At 36.4% G+C, this 17306-nt stretch overlaps 1 protein-coding gene across 1 annotated transcript; it reads left to right on the top strand.

Annotated features, from left to right (window-relative positions):
- Positions 1-5958: 5958 nt before the first annotated feature.
- LOC6047913 (innexin inx2) lies at positions 5959-15109 on the top strand. Its single transcript, XM_038263502.1, has 2 exons — positions 5959-7384; positions 14501-15109. Exon 1 carries the CDS (start codon positions 6174-6176, stop codon positions 7251-7253), a length of 1080 nt encoding a protein of 359 aa, XP_038119430.1. The 5' UTR covers positions 5959-6173; the 3' UTR covers positions 7254-7384; positions 14501-15109.
- The last annotated feature ends 2197 nt before the right edge of the window (positions 15110-17306 follow it).

The following is a 17306-nucleotide window of genomic DNA, read 5'->3' as shown; positions in this document are numbered from 1 at the left end:
TTTGTAGTATTTGAATACAAAACTCTTCAGATTGCTTTTGAAATATGTTTCCAACGCTTGATGAAACATTATGCAAACAAAAACTTTGGGGGACATTGCTATTAAAATCAAGTTCTCGAACAATGTACGATTTTTTGAAGAATTTACATATTTTTGTAATAACTTATAGTACTGGAATACAAAAATCTTCACAATGTTCTTGAAATAATCATTGAAGATTTTTACATCAGAAGTAATATGGAATCAACGGCATAATTATTGGTATCCTGTTCATGCGACGCAAAAGTATGCCTATCGCCTTGCTGGCAGCACGGTGCACACGGCGAGAGAGAATAGAGAGAGAAAACAAAACACGGGGAGAGCGAAATCTAGTAAGCGCAAAACGAAAAAAATCGGAGCTCGGTCTTTCTCTTAGCCCTTAACCACCACAATGTCCACTTAGTTCCTCCATTTAACTGCACTATTAAAAGTCCCGCGGAGAAAAACGGTGCGAAAAACACGTAGAAAAAACGATTTAAAATGCGCGCTAGTAACGATGTTTGTTTACTCAAGCACGGTACACGGCGAAAAAAAAATGTTGGTTAATCCAAGTAAGTATGGGTTTATTTTTGCACAATAATTTATTTTATGTGATTCTTATTAGAAAACTGAATCATTAAAAAGCTTCGTGCTTACGACGGATAAAATCTTGATGAACCATTCTTTTTTTCAGAATCATCAATTATAATATACGGGTGCGGGACATTTCGCCGAATGGACATTTCACCGAATTTCAAAAAAGAATAAAAGAAAAGGATAAAAATAGAACTTAAAAGGGGTTGAGAATACTTTTTTTTTGGGTTAACAAAATCAACAATCGATTGTTGAAAAAAAGCTGTGTACAAAATTAACCCATACTTTTAGTTAAATTAAAACCTTCCTAAGGTGTTAGGGTCTATATGACCCAGACGGCTTATAAAATGTGCTGTAACTTTTATTCATTCTAACTTACAGACTTGAAACTTTCTGACTTTTCCTAACTTTGTAAAATAAAAATTTTGCAACCGGAAGCAACCTCCAGCGCCACATAGAAAGGGCGCTACAAAAAAAAACTTACGTTAAAGGTCATATAGACCCCGAAATTGAAAACGCTGGCAAAAATCCATTTTGCAACCGATTTCGTTCTTTTGGACGCAAATGAAAGGTATGGATGTCTAGAAAGGCACCTGTGCTATGCGGACCCGATTTGGCCACTTTGGTTCCTGAGAATCGATTCCAAAGGAACAAAATTTCCGGAAAACCGATTCTCATAAGTTTTATTTGATTTAGCTATGGATTAATGCATAATTTAATTTCAATTTCAATTGTATTTTTATTACAATTTAACAGTTCTGCTCCAGGATGTTACATTTGCAATTCAGAGATTTGGAGAACCTTTCAACTGAGATCAATTCATAAGCCTTTGCAGGAGGATACATATTTCTAAGTTTAGATTTTGCTAACTGGGTGTTCTTTTAGGGAAAATAAATTTTGAGAAAAAACCCTAGATCTATGTTTGGCTTAAAAACTAATATCACAGTTGTTGACGGAGGAGTGCTTCGATGAGCGGATTCGTTGACATCCCACATGAAGTCCTGAAGGTTCACGTTGCCTTTTCGATGCTTGCCGGCCAGCTTGTGTAGATCGTCGGTCGGGTACCACGGGTCCAGGTTGTGCACCATCTTGAGCAGCTTGTTCTGCTTCACCTGGAGTCGCTTTCGGTGCGATTTGGCGCAGTTGCCCCAGACCGCAGCAGCGTATTAATGCATAATAAACTAGGGGAAATATACCCTTTATCAGCCTATTTCTATTATCGGCCTATTAGCACTTTGATCATGAATTACAGCTTTCATAATGTGTTTTTGACTGTTTCAAAGTAACAAATAGCTCAAATAAAAGTGAGTAAGCAACTCTCCATTGTTGATGTATCAAAAAATGTTGATTTAATAGCCGAAAACTGCAAAAGTGATTAAAATTGGTCGAACGGCTTAGAGTGATTAAAATGGGTATATTTCCCTATATATCATCTCTAAAAATACGAGTCATACGCTCCGGAACAGGTTGCATGCCATTTGGATCATATCTGGCCACTTTGGAACCGGTTCGGATACCCTGGAAGTGGTCAAATGGCTATTTTGGTAAAGCCTATCGTGCGACACATCAAACTTCATGGAATTACAAGCCATGCACACTAGAACCACTTCCGAACCAGTTCCGAAGTGGCCAGCTCCGAAGTGGCCAGCTATGGTTCAATTAGTTTTTTGCTGATTCCAGAGCACATGGCTTTTAATTCCATGAAGTCTGATATGTCACACGATAGGCTATTACCAAAATAGCCATTTGGCCACTTCCAGGGCATCCGGAACCGGTCCCAGATTGTCCAGATATGGTCCAGTTGGATTTTTACTAGTTTCAGCTAGCATGGCTTGTTATTCCATGAAGTTTGATATGTCGCACGATAGGATTTTACCAAAATAGCCATTTGGCCACTTTCAGGATATCCGGAACCGGTTCCGGAATGGCCAGACATGATCCAAATGGCTTTTTACTGGTTCCAGTGTGCATGGCTTGTTATTCCATGTAGTTTGATATGTCACACGATAGGCTTTTACCAAAATAGCAACCTGACCACTTTCAGGGTATCCGGAACCGGTTCCGGAGTGGCCAGATATGGTCCAGTTGGCTTTTTACTAGTTCCAGTGTACATGGCTTGTTATTCCATGAAGTTTGATATGCCGCACGTTAGGCTTTTACCAAAATAGCCATGTGGCCACCAATTGGCTTTTTGCTGGTTCCAGTGTACATGGCTTGTAACTCCATGAAGTTTGATATGTCGCACGATATGCTTTTACCAAAACAGCAATCTGGTCACTTCCAGGGTATCCGGAACCGGTTCCAAAGTGGCCAGATATGATCCAAATGGCATGCAACCTGTTCCTGAGCGTATGACTCGTATTTTTAGAGATTATATATATAGTTTATTATCCATTAATCCATAGCTAATTCTAATAAAACTTATAAGAGTCGGTTTGCCGGAAAATTTGTTCCTTTGGAATCGATTCCCAGGAACCAAAGTGGCCAAATCGGGTCCGCATAGCACAGGTGCCTTTCTAGACGTCCATACCTTTCATTTGCGTCCAAAAGAACGAAAATCGGTTGCAAAATGGATTTTTGCCAGCATTTTCAATTTCGGGGTCATATAGACCCCGGAACACCTTTAACGTAAGTTTTTCTTAACATCCAAGGAAGGTTAACCAAGATTTTCTTAGATATGCCCAGGCCGGTCTCTCCGTGTAATAATTTCCTCATACTGTATGTCCCATGCCAATATGACAGAAGGTGATTATCATTGCAAATCAATTAGTTTTAAGTGAAGATTCAAGAATCACACGCCTCCTTTTAAATGTGTAGAAAATTTAAAAAAATAAAATCAATCAAAAATTCATGGGTAACAAAATCTAGGTCACGGATAATGAAAAAGTATCCCGCAAGTGTCCTTTCCACGAACAATTTTTTTAGACACATTGATTTGCAATAATAGTCTCCTTCAGCCATGGCGTGATGTCCATGTACGTCTTAAAAAAACAATGGAGCTTTAAAAAAAGTTTCGTTTAAAATTGTTATTTAAAAAACCAAAGTGATTTTGATAGTCACTGTGCTTTTATAAATGTCAGCCTGAAAGTGATCAAATTGAACTTATATGTTAAATCCATCATTATGGCCAGGTTTCCTTTAATGCAGGCCTGCCCAACGTCCGGCCCGTGAAGCCATTTCATCCGGCCCGCGACGGCTTTTCAAAATAGTTCTATGACCGGCCCTTAAGGCTGTTCATGAAGTATTAAATAAATATAATCATTGTCCGAATTAAAAAAATAACCTTGAGATCCAATTTTAACATATTATAAGAACATTCTTCATGTTTGAATTTAATTCTTATAATTTTTATATTGATATTTTTTAACTGAAAAATTGTGCAGGAAAACGAAATTATCCATTTCGTAAAATTGTAAAATTTATGAAAAAACTTGGATTGTTGTCTTAAAATTTACAAAAAGAGACTAAATGTTATTTCGTCAAGTTTTGACTGTGTACTTCCAATTCATGTTTTTTCTATTTTCTTTTTTAAATAAATAAGTAAGCAAAACTAATGTATTTTTCCAGAACAACTTTTTAGTGATAAAGTTTAAAAAAAGCTTAAAAACAAATTATTCATACTGAAAATAGATCGCTGCAAATATTTTAAAATTTTTAAAAAATGTATCAAAAACTTCAAAAAATTGCAACGGTCATTGAAATTTGTTTTTTTTTTAATAAAAAAATAAATCAAGGTATTTAATTGCAATCGTCAAAAACAATAACTTTACAATTTTAAACAAGAAAATATTAAAATAAGTAAAATAAACACACTTTTGAATGTTATCTTTGTTTTTCATTCTTAAAATCAAGATATATGAATCATATTCACAACACTAGTTCTTTTATATATTTACTTTAAAAGAACCCAATCATAAGAAAATTGAAAAAAATGTGTTTACTTTTTCAACTTTTATCAAATATTAGTTGCGGCCCGTCACAAGAAAAATCAGATCTGGCACGCAGGGCAAAAAGATTGGGCACCCCTGCTTTAATGATTCAGTGAAAAAATAACAATTTACTATTTAAATTTATTAGCTTTAAATAAATTGAATGTAAATTTGAAGTTAAATAATTAAATCCAAATTTACTTACAAAATTGTTTTTCTAACAATGCCTTTTAACCCGGAAATATTTTTTGTGTTCTGTTTCAATGATGAATTCTAAGGTTGCATTCAGAGGAAAATCATGAAAAATCGATACTAACATCTTTAAAATGGCGTAACTCGAAAACTCTCCGACAAAAATTTTCGTATTTCACCCAGAGGTGCTCTACACTGAAATAAAAAAAATAGTACCAAATTCCTTTATTCTAGGAATTTTGCCTCTTTTCCTTATTTAGTAATCGGGTTTTTTGGCTTACTTAATAAGGAAAGGAGCCAAAATTCCTAGAATTTAGGAATTCGGTACTTTTTTTTCAGTGTATAGGGTCTTACCAATCGAATTGGTATTTTTATTTTTAATAACGGTATTTTGGACAACGTGTGGTGAATATATCTCGAATTAGTGTTTTTCTATATGAAAGCGGTATTTTAGACTCCGTGTAGACGCCATGCGGCAAAATAGATCTTTTAATCACAAATATTGCCATTTTTGGTCTATGATTGATTGCCTTTTGTAAAAAGTTTAATTATACCTCTAAAAATATGTGAATTGACCACTTTTATGGTGTATTACATCATAAAAGAGGTTATATCAAACCTTCAAATTTAACACCGTAAATTTTACACAAACTTGTAATGTGTAAAAAAAAATGACAAACCGCTATTTAAAAAAAACAAGAAAAAAAAATAAAACCTATCTCAAAGTTATCACATACGAAAATATGGCTTCTAGACTCTCATATCGTCGCTTGTGTGCTATCTTGTGACACGTCCTATCTTTACAGCAGACGTGTCACAAGATAGCACACAAGCGACAATATGTTGAATACATTCAAGCTAGACGATGCTGCAGGTAAAGGCACGTTGAGCATCATGAATGAACCAATACATGGATAGTGAGAGTATGAAACTAATACAAGCATTCTGGAGATTGGAAGCGATGGGCTTTTTCAAAATTTTACTATACCAAAGCATACGACGCATGCTTAATTGCTAAAATGCCAAACGAATCAAATTATGTTTTAAACATTTCTTTGAATTAAGTTTGGTCTTCCGCGTTGAGGGCAAGAGCTGGTATGAATGTATGGTTGAAATGAAAGACACAATGATTTCTATAGCTGCATACAGAAAGCTCATATTTGAAAAGTCCCATATTTTCCAGACTACCCATGAACAGCTCACACAGATAGAAATAAACCAGACAAAACCAGTTGCCTTCAGTGTCCCAAGTAGTTCACATCGTTTCTGATGAACAACATTTGAGTCAGGTCATTTGCAGGCAGTACAACGATCGGATACATTCAAGTTGAATCCGAACATATAATTTAGTGAGGAAAAAGCTAGCATCCGTAAGGTATGCATTCTTGTGTGTGAAGTGATAATCAATTTGAGAACGAGTAACGTGATTAAACCGCAAAAATGTTTGATGTGTTTGGCTCCGTAAAGGGGCTACTAAAACTTGATCAAGTATGCATCGACAACAACATTTTTCGCCTCCATTATAAAGCCACCGTGGTGATTTTGATTGCCTTCTCACTGTTGGTGACATCTCGGCAATATATTGGTGACCCAATCGACTGTATCGTGGACGAAATTCCACTGAATGTGATGGATACGTATTGCTGGATCTACTCAACTTTCACCATTCCAAATCGCTTAACCGGAGTCGCTGGGAAAGATATCGTGCAGCCGGGAGTCTCCAGTCACGTCGACGGCCATGATGAAGTCAAATACCATAAATACTATCAGTGGGTTTGCTTTGTGCTGTTCTTCCAAGCAATGCTCTTCTACGTACCTCGCTACCTGTGGAAGACATGGGAAGCTGGCCGCATCAAAATGCTGGTTCTCGATCTCAACATGCCGGTCGTAAACGATGAATGCAAAGATGAACGTAAGAAGATCCTGGTGGATTACTTTGTTGAGAACATCAATCGACACAACTTCTACGCCATTCGCTTCTTCATTTGTGAGGTCCTTAACTTCGTCAATGTATTAGGGCAGATATATTTCATGGACTTCTTCTTGGATGGCGAATTTACCACTTATGGCAGTGAAGTAGTACGCTTTACCGAGATGGAACCGGAAGAAAGAGGAGATCCTATGGCACGTGTTTTCCCTAAAGTAACCAAATGCACTTTCCACAAATATGGTCCGTCAGGAAGTGTCCAGAAATTTGATGGCCTGTGCGTACTACCATTGAACATTGTAAACGAAAAGATTTACGTTTTTCTATGGTTTTGGTTTATCATTCTAACTATTCTGACGGGAGCTTCATTGCTTTATCGTTTTGCAGTAGTTTTCATGCCAAAAGTACGCCTATATTTGCTACGTGCTAGATCTCGCCTGTCTTCGCACGACGAAGTTGAGTTAATATCTTCAAAATGTCAGCTAGGCGATTGGTTCATCCTATATCAATTAGGGAAAAATATTGATTCTTTAATATATAAAGAAATAATCTCTGACCTTTCATTGAAATTAGAAGGAAAGGAAATGGTTTAATATCAATGCTCCTGTAGTATTTGAAACCCATTCATCGATACAGGATTCAAACCAAACTGAATCATACTATTTAGAACAAGACAAAAAGAAGAAGAGGAAATAATAAAGACAATGGATCTACAGGGAGTAAGGTAAGTTTCTATAAATTGCAAGGATTAGTATTATTCTTAGATTCGGTCCAGAGTTCTTTTCAAAAGGTTCTATGCACCATGGGTTCCCAATGCTGATAGAACCACATGAAAAAGCAAGATAAAAATCTTCGCTACATACATAAAATCTGGAGCAACATTTGAATAGGGCACATAAGCATTTTGACAGCTGCAACTATTTTGCAATTTCCCAGGCAATACTCAACTATTTTATAATACCCATAGCGTAAAATGGTAGCTGGGAGCTATTGTTTCCCCTTACGAGTTTTGAGAAAAAGTTACCGTTAACTTGAGAAATAGCAAAACAGTCCAAACTGTCAAAATGCTTATCCGCCCTTTTCTCGTGTTGCTCCAGAAATACCTTATTGTACGATCAGTTCCTAGCTGGACTCGGTCGCTGGAAACGACCGTCGGCTCAACGACCGACGAAATAGGCGGCGGGCCAAATGCGGGCATAAAATGTCAAAATCTCTCCCCCCATCACTTCGTCTCACCATCCAGCTGCAGCGAATCTATGACATTTCCCCGAAACCCACATTCCCGAAAAGACATTTCCCCGAATGCCACATCTCCGAAAAGACACTTTCTCGAAATGTCATTTACCCGAAAATCATTTCCCCGAACAATCCATTTCCCCGAATGGGGGTGGCGACTTCCCTTAAAAACCATTTTCCCGAATGGCCATTTCCCCTAATTTTCCACATCCCTAAAAATCATTTTCCCGAATGACCATATCCCCGAACGGCCATTTCCCGAACACCACATCTCCGAACCCGGCAAGGGGAAGAAGCGATCGATGAAGTATCATGCAAAATTAAACGTTAAAAACATTCCAAGTTTTTTCCGAGTATTTTATTCCAGCTTCACTTAAATTTTGGATATTTTCCAAGTTTGTAGAGTTAAAGAATTTGAACTCCGGATTCTGAGATTTTGTTACTCCAACTGCCTTTCAAAAGAACTGACTCCACCGAATCCAACAAAAACTCCGACTATGACAAATGATGTAGAGAATGAGAACATCTTGAGCGGTGTACATATTTATAATGAACAAATTTAAATGGCAGCGTGCCGCTTAATGCAGTTGCCTATTTTTCACATTTCGTCGCTGTCTTGTCGTACGTCGATTTTGAGTCAAATTGAGTTAAAAACGCAATTTGGTGCAGCTCACAATGCCTCATCTTTTGACCTACACAGAAACCCAAAATTTGATTTCAGTCCTGAGATATTCAATAAAAACCGACTTGACACACCCGGAAAATTGATGTAAGTACGACAACTGGCCAAAGGGATTTCAGGTCAGAATGCGTTTGACACAAGTAAGAGCTCGACTACCGTAAAAATTTGTATGGGACTATTCACAAACCATGTGGACACTTTTTTGGAAACCCCAGAATCCTTACCACATGGAAACCGTTTTTGAAAATTCCTTTGCTGATAATTGCCCATACAAAAAAAACAACTTTTTTTAATGGAACGTGGAAGATCTCTATACCCCGAACTCTTTAAGTGTCCGCGTGGTTTACGGTTATTTGTTTTTTTATTCATATTTAAAAACACACGTAGGAGAATTTAATATTAAGGTTTATAAAATGTTTATATCTAGGTTATCATTAGAGACAATTTAATTTTTGGGGAAGTAACCATTCGGGTATATGTAAATTCGGGAAAACGACAGTTCGGTAAAATGGTTATTCAGGTAAATGACTTTCGGGGATATGGAATTTTCGGGGATGTGGAAATTTCGAGAAAATAATTTTCGGGGACGTGGAATTTTCGGGGGTTCATCGGCCAAAATAATTTGACCCGTATTTTTTTTTTGTTTGGCTATTAGATTGACCTACATCGCGGTTCGAAAAATTGAAATTTTCGTCATTTTTCGCAAAAACCACCTTTTCTCCGCGTCATTTCATCCGATTTTAGCTGTCTTAGACGTAAAAGAAAGGTGATTAGTTTGGCTATTTGACAAAAATAGTAAGAAGTTTCAAAAATCTAGCTTAACATTTGAAAAAGTCGTATGAAAACTTAAAATTGCGTTTTGACCGTGTCTGGAACAAAGATCCTATGTCTGAAAATATTTTTAACGGATTCCTCGGCTCAAAATTTTTCTGGGGGTTCCCTAGTCGAAATGATTAGACTCGTATTTTTTGTTTGGCCATTAGGGTGACCTACGCCGTGTTAGGGTTATCTGACAAATGGCCATTTTCGTCGATTTTCGCAAAAACCACTTTTTTCGATATCATCGAAAATCATAACTCCTCGCCATTTCAACCGATTTCAATTGTCTTATACGCAAATGAAAGGTGATAAGTTGGCCTTTCAAAGAATAATAACAAGAAGTTTCAAAAATCTAGCCTAACATATGAAAAGGGCGTATGAAACATTAAAATGTCGTTTTGACGGTGTCTGAACTATACAGCCTATGTCTGGAAATATTTTTTTTTTTCGGATTCCCCGTTTATTTCTACGTAACATACCAAAAAAAGGGAGGAGTTCATTAACAAGATTCCGAGGTATGATTTTTTGAAAATAAAATAAATGTTTTTCGATGCGACGCGCGCGAAGACGGGGAAATGACGAAATCGCCAAAAAATCTACTTTTTTCACTAAAACTGCGATAACTTAAAAATTTCAGCGATGACCTATACATGTTTGGGTACCGTAAACTGGGGTGACATTGATAGAAATTTGATTTGGCCACTAATTCGGATACATCCAATATAACAGTCACATTTTTGCATATATGTTCGTTACCAAGGTAGGCCTTAGTGCTAATATACTCAAAATTTTCAAAAATGTTGAGCTATGAATTTGACGGGTATTTGAAAAACCTATCAAAGTCACCCCGGGCTATCAATGTCACCCCAGTTTACTAAGGAAATGCGATGCTTTTGAAGGGTGAATTGTTGATTCTGAAGACACCGGACGTCGATCCAATGCGCACCTTGGGGACAGATTGGACAAACCTAATTCCTTCTGGAATGTGTTCATTGGACCATCCCCTACACAACTGTCTTTAATCCGAGTGAATCCATTTTGTCCCCAGACCTGTAGGATCAATTGAATGAAAAGCACAAAAATCCCATGGTAATTTCCATGTAAATTTTAAACTGCTGGGGACAGGTCAATTCTCAACCAAATGGGCTGATATTTGACATAAGAGTCCCTATGGGTATTCTCTACAAGGAGAACCTCGGTTTGCCGTGATCTGAGAACTTTTTGTTTTGGTTGAAACACCCTAATATACAGCCATTTCACGTCAAACAGGAAGTCTCCAAATCAAAAGTGCTCCGATTTGGCACAAATTTGGAGTGGGCATTTTTTAGCCCAAATAATAAGACCCGTATTTTTTTGTTTGGCGATTAGGGTGGTCCTATCCGAAATAGGGTGGTCCATAAAATTGCGTTTTTGGTCGATTTTCGCAAAACCACATTTTTCAAAAAAAAAATCATTTCTCCGGAACGGCTGAACCAATTTTGGAGCGCAACAATTCAAAAGAAAGGTTATTAGTTGGGCTTTTAAGGAAAAATGTGTTGAGGTCCAAAAAACTAGCTGAATATTTGAAAAGGTCCTATGATAATTTAATTTGCCGATTTCAAGGTCTCGGGACCAAAGAGCCCATGTCTGAAAATATTTTTCCCTGATTCCTTGTTATATTTTACATAGCCAAATCGGAGCACTTTCGATTTGGAGACTTCCTGTTTGACGTGGAATGGCTGTATATTAGGGTGCCCAGGAAAAATAACCACCTGCTCCACAAGCGGAAAACGGTTTTCTGGGTTATTTTAAGCATCTGTGTAAATTTTGAGCGAAATTGGATGAGATTAACCCATTGATACCCGAGCCTAAAGTTGGTGAAAAAAATGTTTTTTATACGAAAATGACTTTTTTAAATCACTAATAACTTTTCAGGATCGAATTTTTCAGCTTTGGTATGTTCTACAAAGTTGTAGAGCATTAAATTTTTAATAAGAATCTCACTCTTGGGAATATTTGGATGGAAGTAGCGCAAGGTGCAGACCAAACCGTAATAAACTTGGGTTTTCCATACTTTTTTTTCGATTTTTCCCATGCAAACTTCACTTCCCAGTATCAATGAGTAAATGATGACCGATTTCGCTCATATTTGGCCCAGAGTCCTAAAATAGGTTAAGGAGCAATATTCAGCTTGTGGAGCGAGGTTTTGAGAAAAGTCCCATATTCTGGGCACCATACTGTATATATATACAGCAATTCCCCACGAAAACAGCATGGAAAAAAACAAAAGTGCTCGGATCGGGCTCAAATTTTTCTGGGGGTTCCCTGGCCGAAATAATTAGACCCGTATTTTTTTGTTTGGCCATTAGGGTGACCTACGCCGTGTTAGGGTGGTCTGAAAAATTGCCATTTTCGTCGATTTTCGCAAAAACCACTTTTTTCGAAAAATCATAACTCCTCGCCATTTTAACCGAATTCAATCGTCTTATACGCAAATGAAAGGTGATAAGTTGGCCTTTCAAAGAAAAATAATAATAAGTTTCAAAAATCTAGCCTAACATATGAAAAGGGCGTATGAAACATTAAAATGCCGTTTTGACGGTGTCTGGACCAAAGAGCCTATGTCTGGAAATATTTGTATCGGATTCCCCGGACATTTTTACATAATATACTAAAAAATGGGAGGAGTTCATTAACAGGATTCCGAGATATGATTTTTTGAAAATAAAATCCGTGTTTTTCGACGCGCCGCGCGCAAGAACCGGAAAATGACGAAATCGGCAAAAAATTAACTTTTTCACTAAAACTGCGATAACTTAAAATATTCAGCGATGACCTATAGATGTCTGGGTACCAAAATTGTCGTAATTAAAAGACGCAACTTTTGGTACCCAGACATCTATAGGTCATCGCTGAAATTTTAAAGTTATCGCAGTTTTAGTGAAAAATGTTGATTTTTTGCCGATTTCGTCATTTTCGGTTTTGCGCGTCGCACGGATTTTAAAAATCATATCTCGAATCTGAACTCCTCCCATTTTAGTATGTAAAAATGTCGGAATATTTACCGTCAAAAACGGCATTTAAAGTTTCATACGCCCTTTCATATGGCTAGATTTTGAAACTTATTATTTTCTTTGAAAATACCTTTCATTGCGTATAAACATTGAAATCGGTTAAAATGGCGAGGAGTTATGATTTTCGAAAAGGTTTTTTTCGACCACCTAACACGGCCAAACAAAATACGGGTCTATTATTTTGGCCGAAATTTTGAGCCGATCCGATCACTTTGTTTTTTCCATGCTGTTTTCGTGAATTGCTGTATATATACATGGAAAAAACAAAAGTGCTCGGATCGGGCTCAAAATTTTTCTGGGGGTTCCCTGGCCAAAATAATTAGACCCGTATTTTTTTGTTTGGCCATTAGGGTGACTTACGCCGTGTTAGGGTGGTCTGAAAAATGGCCATTTTCGTCGATTTTCGCAAAAACCACTTTTTTCAAAAAATCATAACTCCTCGCCGTTTTAACCGATTTCAATTGTCTTATACGCAAATGAAAGGTGATAAGTTGGCCTTTCAAGGGAAAATAGTTAGAAGTTTCAAAAATCTAGCCTAACATATGGAAAGGGCGTATGAAACTTTAAAATGCCGTTTTGACGGTGTCTGGACCAAAGAGCTTATATCTGGAAATATTTTTATCGGATTCCCCGGACATTTTTACATAACATACTAAAAAATGGGAGGAGTACATTAACAGGATTCCGAGATATGATTTTTTAAAAATAAAATCCGTGTTTTTCGACGCGCCGCGCGCAAAAACACGAAAATGACAAAATCGGCAAAAAATCAACATTTTTCACTAAAACTGCAATAACTTAAAAATTTCAGCGATGACCTATACATGTCTGGGTACCAAAATTTTCGTCATTGAAAGACGCAACTTGTCGATTTTCGCAAAACCACTTTTTCAAAAATCATATCTCCGCGCCATTTCATCCGATTTTAGCTGTCTTAGACGCAAAAGAAAGGTTATTAGTTTGGCTATTTGGGAAAAATAGTAAGAAGTTTCAAAATCTAGCTTAACATTTGAAAAGGTCGTATGAAAACTTAAAATGCTGTTTTGTAGGTCTCGGGACCAAAGAACCTATGTCTGAAAATATTTTTATCGGATTCCTCGGAAAATTTCACATAACATATCAAAAAATGGTGAAGTTATGTTTTCGATACTCTGAGATACGATTTTTTGAAAATAAAAACTGGGTTTTTCGACGCGCCACGCGCAAAAATGGGAAAATTACGAAAACGGGGAAAATTCGACTTTTTTCACTAAAACTGCGATAACTTGAAAATTTCAGCGATGACCTGTACATGTAAGGGTACCAAAATTTTCGAAATTAAAAGACGCAACTTTTGGTACCATAACATCTAACGCGTTTTTCTCGGAATACTTGATTTGGCATAATAGCCGAATTTGCGATTATGGGCAGTATAGGTCATCGCTGAAATTTTAAAGTTATCGCAGTTTTAGTGGAAAAAGTTGATTTTTTGCCGATTTCGTCATTTTCCCGTTTTTGCGCGTGGCGCGTCGAAAAACGCAGTTTTTTCAAAAAATCATATCTCGGAAACGTACGGTTCGACATCGCCAATTTTTTGATATGTTATGTGAAATTTTCCGAGGAATCCGATAAAAATATTTTCAGACATAGGCTCTTTGGTCCAGACACGGTCAAAACGCCATTTTAAGTTTTCATACGACTTTTCAATAGTTAAGCTAGATTTTTGGAACTTTTACTATTTTTCCCAAATAGCCAAACTCATCACCTTTCTTTTGCGTCTAAGACAGCTAAAATCGGATGAAATGGCGCGGAGATATGATTTTTAGAAAATAGTGGTTTTTGCGAAAAATGACGAAAATTGCCATTTTTCGAACCACCCTAGCACGATGTAGGCCACCCTAATGGCCAAACAAAAAAATACGGGTCTTATTATTTTGGCCAAGGAACCCCCAGAAAAAATTTTTTTTTGCTTTTTTTTTGGTTTAGGCTCTTTTCAAATGGAATTGCTGTATATATATATTTTGTAATTTATATAGTAATTAATTTTCTTTTTATTTTCGTTTTGTTTCAGATCACTGTACCGAAAAAGGCACATTTACCTCCATGCTTCTGTTCTATGATAAAAACATCGTATTAAATATGCCATGCCAATTTTAGTTCAAGAAAATAAAAAAGACTTTAGAGTTTCTACTTGCTCTCTTACAGCATAGGCAAACAGACATAAACATACGATTTTTTCAATGTCCATCAATCATCAGGCGCAAAGTTTATGAAAATTTCATCCAACTGTAAAACGTTTGTAAATCAACTGTCATGATTCATGATTTTCGAGAAAAGTTTGTCAAGTTGATGGATTCAAACATATATTCATGTCTGCTTATCTGTGCTTAATATGCTGTAACGGAAACGAATAGAATATATCACATGTGTAAATGGCAATCATACAACCCCACTTTTAGTAAGACTTTGCCCTTCATAAAATTAAGCATTCAAAATTGAAAGAGATATAAATAATATACATGATCAACATATCATTATAACATTCCGTCTACATTTCAATTGTAAGATTTGAAAAATTAGGAAGTTCTAAGCAAAATTATTGCGAAAGCATATTTTTTTTTCTAATGTATCACAAGAAATTCTCATTTTCAAACTTTTAGCCAATAAAAAATATTACCGAGCCATTTTTTTTTCATACAGTATCACAGTCAAGTATCTCTACTACCGAACGAAAGTTAAGTTTTTTAAGTTCTATAGTAAAGTAAAAGTAAATCTTTCCCTGTTCCTAAACTGACGACCTTTCGATTGCGAGATCAACAGCCGCCAGCGATTCCACCGGAGCAGGCTTGGTTTGGTGTGTTGTTTGTCTTTATAGCAGGGAGACGTCTCCCACACCTCGAATGACTTAACGGAATAAACACCAACCAAGGCCGGGACCGACGTTTTACTTCCTCATCCGATAGAAGGTTGGAGCAGATGGGAATCCAACCCATGATCATCCGCTTACAAAGCGGACAACTTAACCATTCGGCCAAGCCTGCTCCAAGCCTAACCAGGTCCCAGTACCGAAAAGGACCTAATACAAATAATTTTATGAAAAAAGGACTTTCATTTTACACTTCTAGTTTTGTGAAAAATTTATATAATGCCCATGTTGGTCACATTCAGTTGTGCTGCAAAATGCATAAAACAGCGTACCGTCATCTGGGGCGAATCGGGACTACAGTCTGAGTAGGGACAGCAGTGTTTGAAGCACTTATAGGTTTTAAATTTTGAAATGGGTGTACACATTTTGTTGGCCTGAGTCTGTTCCGAAACCAACAAGAAAAATAAAAATATTGTGCTCTGACATGGTTAAAACGACTATCCCTAAACTATCTACTAAAGGTACAAGTCTGTTTTATAGTCAGTGCATTCAATTTAAAAGATACACGATTCTTTAATCACTCATAAACCTTTTTTTTTAATTGAGCCCAATGATCGTCGTCATATGCTTCTTGTCGTCACTAACACAATATAGAAATGCTCACAGTGCACTTGATCCCTGCATTTAACCTCGTTAGGTGACCGACAGCCCCAGGGCTTCGTCATGTATTAGTATTTTACTGGTTCAAAAAAAACCACTTAAACAATGATACACATTTAAATTAATTAGACTCAAAACCTCCGAAAAGATCGCAAAATTAGGTGAAAATTTGATTTTCAGAAAAATTGCGAAGCTCTGAAGCTTTGGTGCCTTAAGAAGAGTTGTTGCAAATGGGAAGGAAGCATATTTTGGCTTGGTTGAACATTAGGGTTGCTCACCATGGTGATGCTATCCACAATCGTACTTTTCATGTATAGTTTTAGTTTTTTTTTGTTTTCTAGAAAGTTGATAATCAACGCCTTAACACGCTGAAAAAAGAATTATTAATTCGATAAATTTCTGACATCAATTCGATAAATAAAATTATTGGTTGGCAACCAATAATTTATTTTATCAAAATCAATAAGTTTTCCTGTCAATTTGACAGCCGAAATTTATCATTTTGACAAAATGTATTATCATTTTGATAAACGTCATAAAAGAAACGTCGCTTGCAAAATTTATCTAATCGATAAAAATATTGATCGTTTTGATAAGGATTTTTATCAAAACTATAAAGTGTTTTTATCGAAATGAAAATTATATTTATCAACATTTTCTGGATATTTCTTTTTTCATTAATTTCAAATGAAACAAAAGCAAAATACATATGGGTAATTCTCCGCCAACTCACACAGCAGTTGCCCCGACCCCTCTTCGATTTGCGTGAAACTTTGTCCTAAGGGGTAACTTTTGTCCCTGATCACGAATCCGAGGTCCGTTTTTTGATATCTCGTGACGGAGGGGTGGTACGACCCCTTCCATTTTTGAACATGCGAAAAAGAGGTGTTTTTAAATAATTTGCAGCCTGAAACGGTGATGAGATAGAAATTTGGTGTCAAAGGGACTTTTGTGTAAAATTAGACGCCCGATTTGATGGCGTACTCAGAATTTCGAAAAAACGTATTTTTCATCGAAAAAAACACTAAAAAAGTTTTAAAAATTCTCCCATTTTCCGTTACTCGACTGTACAAAATTTTGGAACATGTCATTTTATGGGAAATTTAATGTACCTTTCGAATCTACATTGTCCCAGAAGGGTCATTTTTTCATTTAGAACAAAATTTTTCATTTTAAAATTTCGTGTTTTTTCTAACTTTGTAGGGTTATTTTTTAGAGTGTAACAATGTTCTACAAAGTTGTAGAGCAGACAATTACAAAAAATTTGATATATAGACATAAGGGGTTTGCTTATAAACATCACGAGTTATCGCGATTTTACGAAAAAAAGATTACCCATATAGATAATTGT

Source organism: Culex quinquefasciatus, chromosome 3 (genome assembly GCF_015732765.1).
Source record: "Culex quinquefasciatus strain JHB chromosome 3, VPISU_Cqui_1.0_pri_paternal, whole genome shotgun sequence".
Lineage (NCBI taxonomy): Eukaryota > Metazoa > Arthropoda > Insecta > Diptera > Culicidae > Culex > Culex quinquefasciatus.
This window is presented reverse-complemented; position numbering and strand designations above follow the sequence as displayed.

Bases quoted from the DNA above. Each gene is read 5' to 3' on its own strand.
- LOC6047913 (XM_038263502.1), top strand. From the start codon at position 6,174: ATGTTTGATGTGTTTGGCTCCGTAAAGGGGCTACTAAAACTTGATCAA.